The following is an 18,209-nucleotide window of genomic DNA, read 5'->3' as shown; positions in this document are numbered from 1 at the left end:
ACAAATAGTAAGAAGGTAAAAAAAATGTAGTTAAAAGAAAAAATTGTTTGACTCTAATTCCAAATAGTAATAGTAAGAGAGAGAATATACTAGTTTAACTTGAATGAATGTTGTGATAGGAAATGCATTTAATGGCGCTATGTGTCTCTATTAAGTTGGTGAATTTATTGCCTAAGATTTCAGATAATACAGAGCAGTCAAAATGAACAATTGCAGTTCATTCTTTGATGACTTGATATGGTTATGTAATTATAATCAGGCACTTATGTGAATTCATGGTACTGTTTTTTCATGCATATTGATATATAGTTTGTGCAAATATGACCATGCTCTTATTGAATGGTTTCTCTCAAAGTATTGTCACCTTCATGCTTCGAGAATTCAGGATAATATGGCCTGAGGAATAGAATGAATCTGAGCAGATCTGAGCATGGAAGAAAGTTCAATTGGGACCAAACATATGCCCTGCAATACTTTTCATCAAACATTGTTTTGCTCAATATATAAAGTTATTGTTCACGCTGTACTGAAAGTGGATCAGTCCGTCCAATCTTTAATGTTCTTTGCCTTCATTGAATTATCAGGCTTATAATGGTCAGCTTTGTAATCTTTTTTCTTTTTTTTTTTTTTACCTCATGAATCTAATCCGGTATTAACACAATTCATCAGTTTCTACTGCTAAAAGTCTATGCTACTCATGTATGAGATGGAATTAGATATTGCCTCTTTTAGCAATTCGAAGATTGAAATTTTACCTGGAAACTCTTTGAGTTCGATGCTAGTAATTCCTCATTCTTTCTAACTGGCTGATCCAAAGCTGCACATCCATGCAGGCTCTTTTCTTTCAACTCTAATATATGCGTACAAAAGTATAACTCTGAACATACTTCATACAAGCTACTCCTATATGCTTTTCCTTCTTTTCCAGTTCTGAGTTTCCTGTTTGTTGGAGATGGGAGAAGCTTAACTGTCTGTTTGTCAACTTAGTTTCAGCTAGGTTTTCCAGTTTCCTGCCAGTTCAGTTGAATCTTCTTCAAAGATTTATTATCTTTCCAGAAGTTGAAATGGTTTGGCCTTTAATTTCTATGTGAGCCTTCTCCTGCCTCTAGTAACACAAAACTTAAGTCACATTCTAAAAGTGTTACTGGTTGATGAAAGTTTAGTCTGCTAGACTTGTGGTGTATCCATGTTTAATCTACCAATATATTTCTTGGTGAAGCTCTAAGATACACTATAGTATGGCATGAGTGCTTTAACTTATCTATATAGTTTGACACTATATAATAAGAAAGCTATGCGAGGAAGTGAAATTTTCAGGCTTTCAATTATTCATGTTTCACAAATATAGCAGGAAAATTTGAGATACAAATATTAGTTTTGGTCCGACCTTGGGTACAAAATATAATGTGGTTCTCATCTTGTGCACAAAGTCTGTACGGGGTTGAGAAGCAGAAAATATCTGTAACTTATCTATAACTCATCTCTTGCGCTTTAACTTATCTATATAGTTTGACACTATATAATAAGAAAGCTATACGAGGAAGTGAAATTTTCAGGCTTTCAATTATTCGTGTTTTACAAATATAGCAGGAAAAATTGAGATACAAATATAAGTTTTGGTCCGACCTTGTGTACAAAATATAATGTGGTTCACATCTTGTGCACAAAGTCTGTACGGGGTTGAGAAGCAGAAAATATCTGTAACTTATCTATAACTCATCTCTTGCGCTTATATCTATAACTTATCTATAACTCATCTCTTGCGCTTTAACTTATCTATATAGTTTGACACTATATAATAAGAAAGCTATACGAGGAAGTGAAATTTTCAGGCTTTCAATTATTCATGTTTTACAAATATAGCAGGAAAAATTGAGATACAAATATATGTTTTGGTCTGGCCTTGTGTACAAAATATAATGCGGTTCTCATCTTGTGCACAAAGTCTGTACGAGGTTGAGAAGCAGAAAATAAAATTTGTCTACACTTCATTATTGTACCTACAGAGAAGCACAATTGCAGGGATGGTACGATGCTTAAACCAAGGCATCTGCTCCAGCAACAATCTCCAATATTTCTCCTGTAATCTTCGCCTGACGCTTTCTGTTGTACACTCTAGATAGGCTCTTCTTCAAGTCATTTGCATTGTCTGATGCAGCGCTCATGGCACTCATCCTAGCAGCAAGCTCACTGGCTAATGACTCCTGCAATGCCCTCAAGATTTGACTGTTCAAGTAAAGTGGCAGCAAGGCGTCAAGAATCTGAACAGGGTCCTGCTCAAATTGCAAGATTGCTGAGAAATCAGATGTCTGTGTCCTCATAACATCTCTTTCCACTGTCAATTTCCCTTCCTTTGTTGTCAACCTAAAGAACTCATCTTCAGCTGCATCAACACAGTTCCCATTGATGTCACAAATCTCTCCCTTCGGTGACAATGGAAGCAAGGTGTGAATCACTGGCTCAGATTTCACTAAAGACACAAACTTTGTGTACAAAAGCTCAACCTTGTCAACCTCTTCACTCACAAAAAGTGAGAAAACATCATCAGCAATGGCCTGAGCATCTTTAGCAGTGGGCTGATTGCTTCCTTCAAGAAATTTGTCTACAGGAATGTAAGGCCTGCGGAGGAAATAAGAATTACCCTTTTTGCCAACGCTAATAATAGTGTAATCAATGCCAAGAGCTTTCAAATCTTTAATCCTGGCCTCAGCTTTCTTGATGAGATAGTTGTTAAAACCACCACAAAGACCACGGTCACCGGTGACAACAACCAAAGCCACTTTCTTGACAGGTCTTACTTTGGTAAGGGGAACATCAACGTCATCTGTTTGAAGCTGCTCATTGATGTTGTAAAGGACCTCAACCAAAGTCTCAGAGAAAGGCCTAGCACCCACCACAGCTTCTTGAGCTCTTCTGACTTTAGCAGCAGCCACAAGCTTCATAGCCTCAGTAATTTTCTGGGTGTTCTTGACAGAATCAATTCGATCACGCAGGTCACGAAGACTACAGTGAATAGGGGTGACTGATGATGATCTTGAGGGGTTTGAAGGGCCTGATGAGCTATGGTTAGGAAGCTGAAAAGGGCTGACAGAAGAGCGGAAAGAAAGTGCAGAGGAGTCAGAAAGAGATGGTTTTGAGGACACCAACATTGTCAAATTTGAGCAAGACATGGTTTTTTTTTAGCTCAAAGAAGAATGTGTCTGCTATGGAGGAGCAAAGAAGCCAGCCAAAGAGGAAGAGAAAGAGGGAAGTGGGAGATAAAGATTGGCTTTTGTTTGAGGGTCTTTGTTATTCTTATCACAATGGTGAAAATCTTGATGTTTGGTGGTGTGGGGTGAAGGGAAAAGGAGGGAATGAGAGGTGGAGGGAAGGGGCAATCGGATGAGGTTTTAGGATAAGGATTTAGACCGTTGGAGATTGCGGTTGTGAATGAAAGAAAACTTTTGATTTGCTACTTTTGGAAGTAGTAAGATTTTTTTTTTAAAGTTTTCTTACTTATAATTCAAAAAATTTCTTTTATACATTTATTCCTTATAACGACTGCCCAAAAATGCGTGGACGTGTGGCCTAGTAATTAGTGAACTGCATGAAAATTATGAAAGATCATAATTCAAATCCCAGCAGAGATAATATCGTTAGGTGAATTTTTTCACAATATATCTAAACTCTGATGGACAGAATTATTCGGAATACGTGCTAATAGAAACTAGTAACAAGTTGATAAAATAATTGAAGTGCACAGTGCAAACAATACCTTTAAAAATGTTGTGATGAGAATGTTTACGGTCATCAGTGTCCGTCCCTATGTGACCCCATTGAATAACCTCTCTTATGGGATATTCGTCGATCGATTTGTGAGTCTCAGATATTTCATGCCCTTATTATTTTCTCCATTTGAGACAAAATTTGAGAGGTTAAGAAATTAAAATTTCGTTAATGGCTTGTGGTTGCAGTCTGAACTTTGGGTTTCAAGTTGAGTTTTCTTAGGATAAATTGTTGTACGATTACTATGAATGTTAGGACGTCGAAGGAAATAATTATATGATGCTCAGTTCGAAAACAAAAGAGTATTGATATGGAGTTGTGTTCGGCAAACGCTACATGTGATTTTTTTAGTCTAATTCGAAAGATTAATTTATTAGGTGGGGCGCCTATTCAACCTATGAACTCATTACTAACTTTCTTTCTAATTAATGAGCTTGATTTAGAGACCACATTTAGCAACACTAGCTTAGTCTTTGTGGAATCTCTTTCTCTAATGGGTCTGGTTATTTATTGAGTAATATGAGGTCTAGAAAAGGTCTCCTATTCTCTTTAAATAGGCATTGTGTAGGGGCGAATACCCCTCAATTTTGGGATTTAGAGCAGATATAACTCTCGTTAAAAAATTGGTGCATATATACCCTTGCTGCTACACAAATGATGCGTAATTACCCTTTTGTTAACATATTTTTATTTTCTGAATTAAAAAATAAATAAATTCAGAATTAAAAAATTATCTTTAATTTAAAAAAAAATAAAATTGTTCATCATCTTCATGTTAACCCAATTGTAAATCTCCACTAAAATCACCCAAAAACCTTCACCAAATCATTCCAAATTTAAGATATGAACTCCTCAAGACATACCCGATCTTTTGAAAATCTTTTGGCTATTGAACACTGATTATATTTACTTTGGGCCAGTTTATATGATAATGTTTGACTAAAAACATATTTTAAGTTACCAAAAAAAAAAAAAAAACATATTTTAAGAAAGAATGAGATGTAGCTGTAAAAACATATCATTAATGGTAAATTGAAAGTTTATTTAGAGTGAAAAGTTTTAATATAAAAATATACCACTTAGAACATACTAAAAGAATGAGTGACACATCCAGTGAAACGAAGGGAGTAGTTTTCTCAAGGGCCTCCACGGCCTTTTCAGTGAGACTAAACATTATTATACATTAGAAGGATTGGAACTCTTCGATTCATTCAACTCCAGGGGAAAAAAATGAAAAAAAAGAGAGCAGTATTTCAAGCTTAGTTACAACTAGTGAATTTGGCCGCGCTTCGTGCGGTTATTTTGTGAAAAATTATCTATAATTTATATATATTTTTTGTTAAATTTAATCCATGTGGAAGAACCGTGAAGTTGCATTCTCATATATAAAACCTCATGTCTATCAATATCATACTAAAAATAATTAGGCAAGTAAAACACTGAAAGAAAAACCCACAAAATTTCTTTCCTACAGTCTTTTTTGTATGAGCATATTTTAAATGCTTTTAGAAACATTAGAATCCTGTAATAAATTTTCTCCAACTATAGTAAATGATATTTGGTGTGCAATTAGTATTTATTTGTTTTTTTTTTTAATTTTTGTTAGATGGTCAAATTTTTATACATGAATATAAGTTGTGACTTTTATATTTTGTTTCTCTATTATAGGGCAAGGGTTCTATTTTTCAAAGTTTTTCTAAATCGTTTCTTCCTTTTCTTTGATACTCTCTCCTTATTTGTGATTCCTAATTTTTAATTTATAGTTAGCATTTGTTATCCCTTCTAAAATGATCTAACTTATTTTAATTTTATTTGTCACTAATTTTTTCTTAAAATTTAAAAAGTAAATTTCTTTTTTCTAATAGCTTCTCGAACCATTTTAACAGTCCTCCTATAAACATGAAGCTATTGACATTCAGTTCTTTTTCATGTGAAATTAAATCTGTAGGCATTATTATTATTATTTTGGTCGAAAGAGAGATAATTTGTAAATTAAATAGTAATTTGATCAATCAAAATTTCATTCAAAAGGCAATGATGTATCAATTACCATTTCTCGTGACTTTGAACGCCTTTGAACGTCCTTCAAATCACAAGTGCTCTAGGAAAGGTCAAAAAGAAGACGGCGTAATGATATCCCCAAACTACAAAATAATTCAGATGTTACAATTACACATACCGACCAATCATCAACCTGCAAAAAAACACAAAACCAAGTAAATGAAACCAAAAATTGGGAAAGAAAGCATCAAAAAAGAAAGCATCAAAAACTAACATACTAAGCATAATTGAGATTCCAACTTTCTATGATTCAAGCAGCAAAACGCTTCAAACACAATTCAAAAATACAATATTCCCAACTAAGATCAACAAAAATATAAAACATAAAAATGTAGAAATGAATAATAACAATTGACATTACAAATTCCGGTGTTTTCAATTGAAAAAAAAAATCTCAAATACACATCAAAAATTTAAAATTCATATACAATCGAGAAAGTAAGAAAGAAGAAGAAGAAAAAATATCTGAATCATTGAAAAGACGTGACAAAACATTATTATATTAAGATGAAAGAGAGAGGGAGTTTAAGAGAATAAACAATTGGTAATAATGAGGAAAGAAATAGATAAGTTACTTGTCTAAAATCGAGCATAGCACAAAGAGGAACATGTGAACTCTTTGCTTCTTTGCATGAACTTGAGAATCACAAAAGGAAACTAAAAAATAATGGTCAATGTTTTGATAAAATGCAGCCCAAAGGGTTGAAGCTTTATGGATAGAAAAAAAAATGATAATGAATTGAAGAATCTATCCACCATTACCACCAGAATTCAAGGATCATAATGGACAATATTAATTGACTAATTAAGCTCAATCAAACGTGCATTTTCAGCTCAATATTAATTGGGTTCTTGTGTATTCCCTTTATTAATTTATTATTAATAAAAAATTAGCAATGAGTATGAAGAGGCATATGAGTTAATACACATTCATGGCCATACTCAGACATTTAGGTTCTGTCTGCTCATTTAATATTGCAATTATTTCCTCCTCCTTTAATAATGTAATTATTTAGCCATTTTTAGATTTTTAAAAATAACTTAAACAAAAGTATTAGGAGAAAAGGGCAAAAAAAACCACAAAAAAATAAATAAATAGTAATAGAGGCCATAAAGAGGTGTCACATCACCTTGTCTATGCCTAACTTTATATTATATATAGATTATATTACGCAAGCCCGCTGGTACCTACTTCAATTAAAACAAACATAGCTTTGCGATAGTTCACTTCATTGCCTGATTGGAGAACTTACATCTCTCGAGAACACTAAAAATTATACAGTGCGATCAGAGGCGGATCCAGGATTTGGAGGTTCCGGGTACCACTTTATTATGCAAGTGGACATATTGCAATTTACATAGTCCAAATAGAGTAAACTTTTTATCGGTTTGATCAATTTTAGGCTGCCATTTAGATTATTTGTCTTTTCGGTTACATAGACAAATAGACAAATATTTTTCCAAATATTATATAAAAAAAATCATGCTCATATTGGTACATCAACTTAAGATTACAAGCATAATTTCTATAACATAAGGAAGATTTTTTTCCTAATCAGCGTGAACCAAGACTCAACACACCCTTTTCTTTTATATTTTGTTAAACCACTTTAAAAAAAAATATGTAAAAAATAGCAAGTGAAGAGTAGCTAGTGCAGAAAGGAAAGATTATTAAAAATTTGACGAAGAGAGGAGAAAATTTGAGAGAAGAGAAAGGATTTGTTGGAAGAATTTACTGATAAGGAAGAGCCAATAGTAGTTATGCAGCGAGGGTTCGAACTCACGTCCCTGGGGAGGGATACATGGCGCTCGGCCACTTGCTCCGTGGACTTACTTAGCATTCCGGGTGGCATGATTAGTATTTAACGGATATGTACATATACACATATATACATAGAGTTTCAACTGAGGCGTCCGGGTGGCGTGGCACTCCCACGCTCCTACATAGATCCGCCCCTGAGTGCGAGGATGCCATTTCACTAGTTTGGAGTAAACGACCAATGTCAAAGTCCCTGAACTTCTTACCCAACATATATACTCAAAAGTCCAAAAAATTCGTCTGGACTTCTGATATCTAAAGCCCAAAAAAGAAAAAAGCCCAACTGAAAAGCTGATGGACAGCCACTCTGTGGCTTCTGTTTAGAGTATAGCCGGCGCTGCAAAATCGTTGAGGAAGTAGTCATATGCTCATGGCTTGAAAATGTGGGGCGGGAAAGTAATTTAGAAATAGTCAGATGAACTTCAGAAGATTTTCTTGGAATTTAAAATTTATATAAGTTGAACTGTTGCAAGTGAAATTTCAAGATAATAGTCCTTCCGTTTCAAAATATTTGTCTCACTTTCCTATTTATTCTGTTAAGAAAAGAAAGACATTTTTCTTTTTTGACAACTCTTTAATTTTAAATTTTTGCATGATATACTTAAAGACCACAAGATTAAAACGCATTTTGATGCATTCTATTTAGTTAACAACCACTCAATTCAAAAGTCTTATTTGCTATCTTAAACTCCGTGTCGAGTCAAAACCAGACAAACATTTTAAAACAAAAAATTGCGCGGATTGGTCTTTAATTGTTTCCCCTCAAATCGGTGGCCTTTAATTTCTGCAGAACTATGTCTTAACACATAACTTTACCCCGAATAGACATAGTTTATTATGAAATCTTGCCTTGCGATTTTTTCTGACTTGGTTGGGATTCGAACTCCGAATGTCAGGATATTTTCAGCCACTAAAATAGCCGAAGGTAAAAAATTAAAGACTAACAATTTGAGAGGCAAAAATTAGAGACCACCACGAAGTAAGGCATTCCTGCGAATTGGAGGGAGTATCACTTAATAAACTGAGATGTTTAAAGAGAAATAAAAGGAAGTGCATATAAAAGTACTGTTATGATTAAGATTCTTTTTACAGCATCGGTAAAAATGTTGAAAAGACAAAATTTGAGAAAATAATCAAAATGGTCCTTAATGAATTTGTTTTAGTTTCATTTGGTGCTTAATGTATGAACATAATAAAATGATCCTTAACGTATTCTAAAAATTAATCAGTTTGATCCTAAGTCATTAAGTAAAGACAATCGCTATTTTTGCTATAAAAATAGATGGAGCCCCTCGACATGTTCATTGCACATGGGATATCAAATTACAAAACAAAGGTAGCTTCTTGTATCCTTCAATTCGATTTTCAGAACCCATATTAAAATTCCTAATCTTAATTTGAAAGAGTCACGGGAGAATTTTCTGTTCAAGGGCAGGTCTGGAAGCGAATTGTAATTTTATGGTGAATATATTCAACACAGTATAGAAGTAAGTCTGGAATGTCTTTAATTGAACTGAGTAGAGTATGTATGGAGGAAGATGTCGGTTTATTTTTAGAGAAAAGGAAGATGCCAAGAACTAGTTTAAGTTATTTATTTAATAACTGCAAAGGTTGAGATTTGGGTGGTGTTAGCAGTGATTGATCCACGTCATTAAATATTTTTTTAATTATTTTTATTTATTTAGTTTTTCTCTTTCTTCTTCATTCTTTCCCTTTTCTCTTTTTTCTTCTTTCTTCTCATCCTCACCACACTTGTAGCAACCACCGCCGCCGCTGCCGCCGCCACCACGACCTCCACCACCACCATAACCACCACCTCCTTAAAACAACTCAACTAAAAAATCCCATCTTTATCAAAGATTTTCATTTATTAATCACATTTCCACATTAATTAATTCCTAATCAATTATTAAAATTCCTAAATCACATTTTTTTCAACATTAACTATACGCCCACCCACCAAGGCCACACCGTAGTCCATTTGAATTCCATTTGAAGGGTAGTTCGTGCAATTTCTTCATTGTTTTTAAACAATGATGAAGAACATACCGGGGCTCCATTTTAATTTATTTGTTTTTATTTCCTTTCTACTTCATATTTTTTGATTTCATTGAAAAATTCTCGTTCAGTTCTACTTGGACCTTTCCATTTCCATTCAAATTCGGAAAAAATAACGAGCAAATGTTAATGTAATTTCCGCGAAATTTGAATCACGTCCAGCTTCAATGAACTTACAAGGTAGCCCTCTAATGGGACGATTACTGGTAGCCCATAATAAAATGTTGCGGGTATGGGTGTTACGCGCGACGTGTAATATTAAATTTGCTCTATTCAATTTATCTAGAAAAAGAAAGGAAAAAAATTAAAAAAAGAAGAAGAAAGAAGATGAGGATAGAGAGCAGATACAACGGGAGGATGGGGAAGAAGGAGAATGAAGGGTCAGGGCGGGGGGGGGGGGGTTGCTGGGGTTAGAAGAAGGAGAAAGAGAAAAGAAGAAGAAAGAAAAGGAAAAAGTTAATTTAAAATGGAAATAGAAAAGAGAAAAGAATAAAAAAGGAAGGTGTGGTAGTGGTGGTGGAGGAAGGTGTAGTAATGGTGCTTAATTTCTTGACTGAAATTAAGTGAAGGTGTAGTAGTGGTGGTGGAGGATAAGAAAGAGAAAAGAGAGAAAGAAGAAGAAAGAGAAAAGAATAAAAAAGGAAAAATAAAATATTTAAAAAGTATAATTACGTATAATAAATTGTCATCTAATTAGAAGGGATTGAATCAGGAGTGTTTTTTCTCCTTTCATTTTCATAACTCACCTTTCTTCAGGGGGATATTTAATTTAGATTGAATCGGTAGTTTTCGTGTCGAGTTTAGGGGTCAAATGATGTCTTTTTTCTTTATTTTAACTGCAAAAATAGCAATTGTCTTTACTTATAGTATATGATTTAGGACCAAATTGATCACTTTTTTTTCGAATATATTGAGGACCATTTATATCATCTTTATACGTTAAGGACCACATGAAATAGAAAACATACATTAAAGACCATTTTGATCATTTTCTGGACAAAAATTTATGGCCCAAAGAAATATCTATTTGAATTTAAAAGTTTAAATAAAATATTACTCCTATAATTGTCGTATTCAGAAGGGATAAGTAGGGTCAACCACTAAGCTACGTTGCTTAAGCGCCGAGCAATGGGACCCCCTATCATGTCACTTGCTCTGCTCATCATAGTGTCGGTGCTCATTAGTATGACAAAAGCACTGGGACTGAAGGACATTTTTAACTCATTAAAATTAGATTGAATCGGTACTTCTCGGTTTATACTCAGGGGCCTGTTTGGAAAGCCACCCAAGTAATTAAAATTGGATGTAATTTGGTCAATTTATTTGATCAAGTAATTAGATAGTTAGGTGAGGATTGGATGTAATTAAGAGAGTGTAATTTGTTCTTTGAGTAATTGGGTATAATCTTGTAAATGGGATTCTTTTTAGTTTCTTTTTTTTGTTTTATTTTAATTTCTTTTCTTTTTTAATTTATTTTTATTTCTATTATTTAAATTTGTTTTTTATTTTTACTTTTAAATTATTTTTATTTTTAAAATATATTTTTATTTTTATATTATTTATCTTTCATTTCCTTTTTTCTCAATCCAACCTTTACTTCTTGTGGTTCCATGTAATTGTTCGTGTTCTTTTTTATTTTATTAATTTAGCATAACCGTGCTATTATTTTAATTTTTGAAACTACACTTCTTAATATTAGAAAGAATGAGTCATTAATAAACTTGACATATAATGAGTGACTTTATTAAAGTAGAATTTCATTATGAATGAGGTTATAGACTTTATTTTTCCTTTCTTTTGAATTATATTTACTTAAGTCACGTTGAAACTTACTTATGTAATGTTGAAATTTGACGTAAGAGTATTATGTTAAAAAATTTCTTTTGAATTTTGAATTTACGTTATATTTTTTATTTTAATTTATTTTCTTTAGTGCTATTGACTTGTTATTTTATATTGTATGTTGTTTATTTTTCACTTAAAGTTGATAGATTTTTTTTGTCAAACATTTGAGTAATGTTAGGGCATTATATTTATAAATATTATTTTTATTGTCAAAGATCCCATCCATGATGTTCTCACAAAAAAATTCTGCTTTTACGTTTTATAATTAATTATAATTAAAATATTATTAATTTAAAAAATATATATCAATTATTTTTTACAATATTAGTTACAAATATATTATTATTAATTAATATACTTTCAAGAAACAATGTGTTATTAAATAACTAATTTAATATCATTTATAAAGGCACATGTTTTTTAATATTAATTTTGATAAAAAAAAATTAAAAAAATTAAACAAACTGTGTAATTACACTTATACAACCAAACAACACCACGTTTGTAATTACACTATAATTAAATTAACCAAACAGATCGTTATAATTACAATATTGTGTAATTACTAGGTTGTGTAATTACTACCCAAGTAATTACACCAATTCCAATTAACAGGTGGCTTTCCCAACAGACCCTAAAAAACATATTACGTCGTATTATATAGATAATCAACTACGTTAATTACAAAAGTTTTTGTGTTTTACTTTATATATATATATATATATATATATATATATATATATATATAAAGATGTAAAAAACTAATATGCCAATTCATCAGATTCACTAATATTTCAGAGAATGCTATTCACCTCAAAAGGAAGAGTATGCAATTGCGCTTATCTCACTGTCAATATTTCTCTTGTTAGTGTTTTTATTAGAACTTCTTTCACTTTCGTATTTTTCAGATTTATTTATTTTCCTGGCTCCTGTTTATTGAAATTGAAAATAACCTCTCTACCTTCACAAGATAGGAATAGGTCTGTGTAACTCTACCCTCCCCTGATTTCACTTATGGGAACGCTAGGTATATTTGTTGTTGTTGTACATTCGAAAATCACGAAAGGAGAAGTGGTAATAGTAAAAGTTGAACTCTTGTGGATATCTTGTTTGGTTGCTCGAATAAGGTATTATAATTTCGGGAATAAATTATGAGAATATTTAATGTTATATTTTGCTATAATTTTTTATTTCAGAATTATAAATTTTTATACCATAATCGTGGTATTATTTTTGTAATACAACTCTCATGTCCAATAATACTTTTAAGATTATACTCGTATAAAATAACAATATGAGTAAAATAACAATATGACACATTTACCCTTCGTCAAGGCTTTTCTTCCGGAATCTTTTAATAAAGACAAGGTTACAATTAAAGAAAAAGTTTGTCCTAATTTATTCGAATTAAACAAAATACGTATACCTCAATCCTCATACCATTTTTAATCCAACAAATAAAATTTATTCACTCAATAAACTCATCATTATTTAATTTTCTATATTATAATTCCATCAATATAGTTCCAGATTTGTTCCCAACCAAACGACCCCTAAGGGCTCGTTTGGTTGGGAAACAACTTATCTCGGGATAACTAGTTATTCCACCCTCAAGGTGGGATAAAATAACGCTACAATTCCGGAATTATTTATCCCGAATTTTTATTTTAACCAAACATGAAATATGAAGGGACTAAAATTTTATCTCGGAATTATTTTTGCTTATCCTTCACACCAAACGACCCTAAGAGTGTAAGCTTTAGTAGCGTATAGTTGTAATCATTCAAGTCAATAATGCATTTCTCCTTTTTGGGATAATATATGAGTGCTTCCTAAATAAGTGTCATTTAATGTACTTATTTTTCTTCTTAATGGCCCCTTAAATGTCCCACATGGACTAAAGCTTCTCAACCACCATCTATATCCTATATAATGCAGAAATATAGTACCAGTTGCCATGTGGATATCCCTCCCACATACAAGTGTCCATGCAAAGATGATTCCAACTCTTGTTTTCTCCCTTTGATGAGTCAAAGATTAATTACATTTGGCAATTTGTCGTAGAATTTTATAATTTTCAATTACAGTAGCCTGAGTTCTAGCGGAATTAAAATTTTGAAGTTTATATGTGCTTACGATGACATTAAGTTATATACTTGAATAATTGGGTTTACAGTAAACTATGTATAAATATTTAGTAAATTTATTTGATATAAGTAAAAATTAGAGCATACTGCTGAGTTCATAAATTTCCCGTCCAATGTTCATATATTTTTTTTAAAATTTGATATTTGACTTGTTTTTTTACCGCAACATCACGTGATGATACCTCCTGCTTTCAAGCACTGTCTTCCGTGCAGACGACAAACGGTACCAAAAAGAATATCATATGGTTGCTAATAATTTATTGGTTGTGCTATGAATTTATTATCCACAATATCTAATTTTCCTAGATAGAATCTAAAATATAATATATTAATGGTTTTATTACAAAATATTAAAGTGGGTGGAAATCAAATGTGGGGTTGAAAGCAAGACTTGATTGAAATGTACGCAAGTATCCAAGTGAACCTAAACTAACAGGCAACATGAAAGGAATAAATAAATAAACTCAACATAGTCTTTTGTAATACCAAAATCGGATAGGATGAGAGGAAATAAAATCAAAAATGTTTTCCCATGAATGTGGTTATTTGCTAAAATTTCCCATCATACTTGTCGGTCAGGAACTACTTAAGAGTCGGGATTTACATGATCAAGCACAAGCATATAGTTTAGTAGATAGGGAAAAACTACATTAGTAGCTAAATTCCTGCAGCCTTAATTAAAAGGTCTTCAATTCAACTCTTGAAAATAGAAAAGATTCCTATAAAAGATGGAGTAATTTTTTTAATGAACTTTACGTAATGTGAATACGAATTAATCAAAGAATGTTAAAAGTAAGTTTTATGTAGATAATGGTCAAAAACACATTTAAGCTATCACTTTTTCGCGAGTTATATATTAAATTATCAATTATTCTCTTTTCCTATCTAAACTATCACCATTTATATATTAAAACACACATCAAAGCTGACTAGGCCAACTATATTGTTCCCTTTTCCTACCTGAACCATTACCGTCTATTCAACCAGGTGTGTTTTAATACATAATGGTGATAATTCAGGTAAGAAAAACGAAAAACTAATACTTAGAGTGTGAAATTAGAGAAAAAGTGGTAGTTCAGATATGTTTTTGACCATGATTTCGAGTTTCGTGACTATGAAAAGTACTCCTTCTTTCCCAATTTACGTGATACCATTTCCTTTTTAGTCCATCTCAAAATGAATGTCCCCTGTTCTTATTGGCAACTCTTTGACGACATCATCTCTATTTTACCCTTGTTGGGTCCCACTTACTTTTAAAGATGTACTTATTGTGAAGAAAAGTCAACGAAACTAAGGACAATTTTGTAAACATAACAAAGTCTTCCTTTATTTCTTAAACTCCGTGCCCAATTAAATGGTGCCACATAAATTGAGACGGAGGGAGTATTTATTACTACTGCTATACAGAAAGGGAAAGAAAAAGATCATTTCTTTGTGGGGAAAAGGGTCAAAAATACCCCTCTACTTTGGAAAAAGGGCTAAAAATATCCTTCGAATTTATTTTGGGTCAAAAATACCCCTCTCATCCTTAAAGTTTTTAAATATACCCCTATCTTGATGGAAATCATCCCCCCAAAATAACCCGAAATCATTTTTTAAATCCATTCAATCATTTAAACCCGACCCAAGTTAATAATTACCTATGAGATCTCCTTATTCCCCCAATTCCCTCAAACTTCAAACCTACGAATTGGGGGAATAAGGGGATCTTATGGGGTTATTATTTAGTTGGTTCGGGTTTAAATGATGGAAAGGGTCTAAAAAATAATTTCGGGTTATTTTGGGGGATAATTTCTATTAAGACGGGTATATTTAAAAAAATTTCAGGATGGGAGAGGTATTTCTGACCCAAAATAAGTTTGGAGGATATTTTTAATCCTTTATCCAAAGTAGAGGGGTATTTTTGACCCTTTTCCCTTCTTTGTGGGCAGTTTCAGCACTTTTTTCCTTATTTAAGAAGCAGCAGAGTGATCATCCATAGAACAAGGTCCACTGCCATTTTAGTGTGTCTCTGCTGAGTAAAGAAAAATGGCTTCCAAATTTCTCTTTTTCTTTGCTATCCTCTTCTTTTCAGCTGTCTCTGCTTTTGCAGATGACAGTCCTAGTCTTGTAATGGACTACTACAAGGACACTTGCCCTCAAGCTGAAGAAATCATCAGAGAGCAAGTCAAGCTTCTCTACAAACGCCACAAGAACACTGCATTTTCTTGGCTCAGAAACATTTTCCATGACTGCTTTGTTGAGGTACAAAAAAAAAAAACTTCTTTTTCTTCTTTTTTTTTTTTTAGCTCTTTTTATGGAAAAATGAGAACTGAACAGTTTTTTTTTTTTTGTGCAGTCATGTGATGCTTCATTGTTGCTGGACTCAACAAGGAGGATGCTGTCAGAGAAGGAGACAGACAGGAGTTTTGGTATGAGAAACTTCAGATACATTGAGACTATTAAGGAAGCTGTTGAAAGGGAGTGTCCTGGCGTTGTTTCCTGTTCTGATATTCTTGTTTTGTCTGGTAGAGATGGCATTGTTGCTGTAAGTTTTACTAATAACTTACTAAAATCTTTAACTTCCAAGAAACTTTCTTTCCTTTATTTCTATGTGTACTTGAAGTAGTAGATCTGGATTTAGTCTAGTTAATAGTTCATTAAGTTTCCCACTTTGAGCAAACATTTACTCCCTGGCCTTGACTACTTGTCCATTTATGTATTTTTGACAGGCTCAGATATTTGTCTGTGTTTCCTTTTTTGGCTTTAAAAAGTAGTTTGGTTAAATACTACGTTTGGTTAAATACTACTCCGACTTAGTACTAATATCTAGTGATATGTATAATGGACTTGTTCAACAGCTAGGAGGGCCACACATCCCACTCAAAACAGGAAGAAGAGATGGAAGGAAGAGCAGAGCAGATATTCTTGAACAACACCTCCCAGACCACAATGAAAGCATGAGTGTTGTTCTTGATAGGTTTGCCAACATTGGAATCAACACTCCTGGAGTTGTTGCCTTGCTAGGTACACTACATATAGACCCCCTTTACCCCCAACAAAAATAAAAAAGCAAAAAAAGAGCACTTCAATTTTCTTGGATCTATTAGTATCTGAGAGTGAAGGGTCTTGACGTAACGTTAAAAGTTTTCGCCATGTGACCAAGAGGTCATGAGTTCAAGCCTTGAAAACAGTTTAAGACTTCTTGGACTTGCGCATAGCAGGAGCTTACTTCACCGGGCTGCTCCTTTTATTTATTTATTTATTGGTATCTGAGTGACAAAAAAAACAAAGCTAATTTTGTGTGATTTGGTCTTGTTGAACAGGGGCACACAGTGTGGGAAGAACACACTGTGTGAAGTTGGTTCACCGTTTGTATCCAGAAGTAGACCCTCAGCTGAACCCAGATCATGTACCCCACATGCTCAAGAAGTGCCCTGACCCAATTCCAGACCCAAAGGCTGTGCAGTATGTGAGAAATGACAGAGGCACCCCCATGAAGCTAGACAACAACTACTACAGGAACATATTGGACAACAAGGGCTTGATGTTAGTTGACCACCAACTAGCAACAGACAAGAGGACTAAGCCCTATGTAAAGAAAATGGCAAAGAGCCAAGATTATTTCTTCAAGGAATTTTCAAGAGCCATCACTATTCTTTCTGAGAACAATCCACTCACTGGGACAAAGGGTGAAATCAGAAAGCAGTGCAATCTTGCCAACAAGCTCCACTAAAGATCTTGCCTTTGCTTGCTATGTGGTTGTACTCATTTATCACTTTTACCCTTCCTTTGTGTATAGGTTGAGGGAGTGGACAGTGAAAAATGATAGGAATAAGATGGTTTTAATATCTAAGTGTTGTAAGTTTGTGTGGTGGGCATGAAAGTGGTGGTGACCATGTTCATTACATTCCATGTTCTGTTTGTAAAATTTACTGTTTTAGCTACCCTCTTAAGTTATAATGAGCTTCATGTTGGTATTTGGCCATGGTTGAATTGAAAGAGGTGTTAATTTGATGTGTTTACTATGCAAGAATGCTAATCCTGATGGTTCTTTGTACATGATTCTTGCATAAAGATTCACTTTTTAACTGTACAAATAAAGATCCCAGCAACTTTAGGTGGAATCACTGACAAAAAGAAGCATCTTCTTCAGTAAAGTTAAAGCAGGAAAAGCAAATTAGGGCCCTTATATTTTGGATAAACTAAGGGGAAAAGAAATTTTACTTAACATTTTAAAATAAAAAGTAAAAAGAAGTTCCTTTACATGAGAAAATATGAATTTATGCACAACAATGTCATCAGTTGCGTCAGAGGCTGCTAAAACTAATGATAATATAATAAGGTTCAGACAAAGAGGAAGAGGGCCATGAATGTTGTACAGGAGGGAAGATAGGTAAATGCCACTACTAGTCAATGTACATAATTGAAAGCAAACAAAAAGAACCAGACAGGTGGCTTGATTATAAGAACACCCTATTCAAGAAATAGACTGGTGTTGTTGGGATATCAGTTCACAACAATTTGAAATTTTC

The 18,209-nt window shown here is 33.1% G+C and overlaps 2 protein-coding genes across 2 annotated transcripts; one reads left to right on the top strand and one right to left on the bottom strand.

Annotated features, from left to right (window-relative positions):
- Window positions 1-1,810: 1,810 nt before the first annotated feature.
- On the bottom strand, window positions 1,811-3,351 carry LOC132046341 (ATP synthase gamma chain, chloroplastic). The gene has a single exon (XM_059436940.1). It carries the CDS (start codon window positions 3,168-3,170, stop codon window positions 2,037-2,039), a length of 1,134 nt encoding a protein of 377 aa, XP_059292923.1. The 5' UTR covers window positions 3,171-3,351; the 3' UTR covers window positions 1,811-2,036.
- Window positions 3,352-15,677: 12,326 nt separating this feature from the next.
- Window positions 15,678-17,699, top strand: LOC132046340 (peroxidase 42). Its single transcript, XM_059436938.1, has 4 exons — window positions 15,678-15,939; window positions 16,034-16,222; window positions 16,536-16,701; window positions 17,001-17,699. Exons 1-4 carry the CDS (start codon window positions 15,724-15,726, stop codon window positions 17,408-17,410), a joined length of 981 nt encoding a protein of 326 aa, XP_059292921.1. The 5' UTR covers window positions 15,678-15,723; the 3' UTR covers window positions 17,411-17,699.
- Window positions 17,700-18,209: the final 510 nt, after the last annotated feature.

This window comes from Lycium ferocissimum, chromosome 2 (genome assembly GCF_029784015.1).
Source record: "Lycium ferocissimum isolate CSIRO_LF1 chromosome 2, AGI_CSIRO_Lferr_CH_V1, whole genome shotgun sequence".
NCBI classification, from domain to species: Eukaryota; Viridiplantae; Streptophyta; class Magnoliopsida; order Solanales; family Solanaceae; genus Lycium; species Lycium ferocissimum.
The sequence above is the reverse complement of the archived record's forward strand: the minus strand, read 5'-3'. Positions and strand labels throughout refer to the sequence as shown.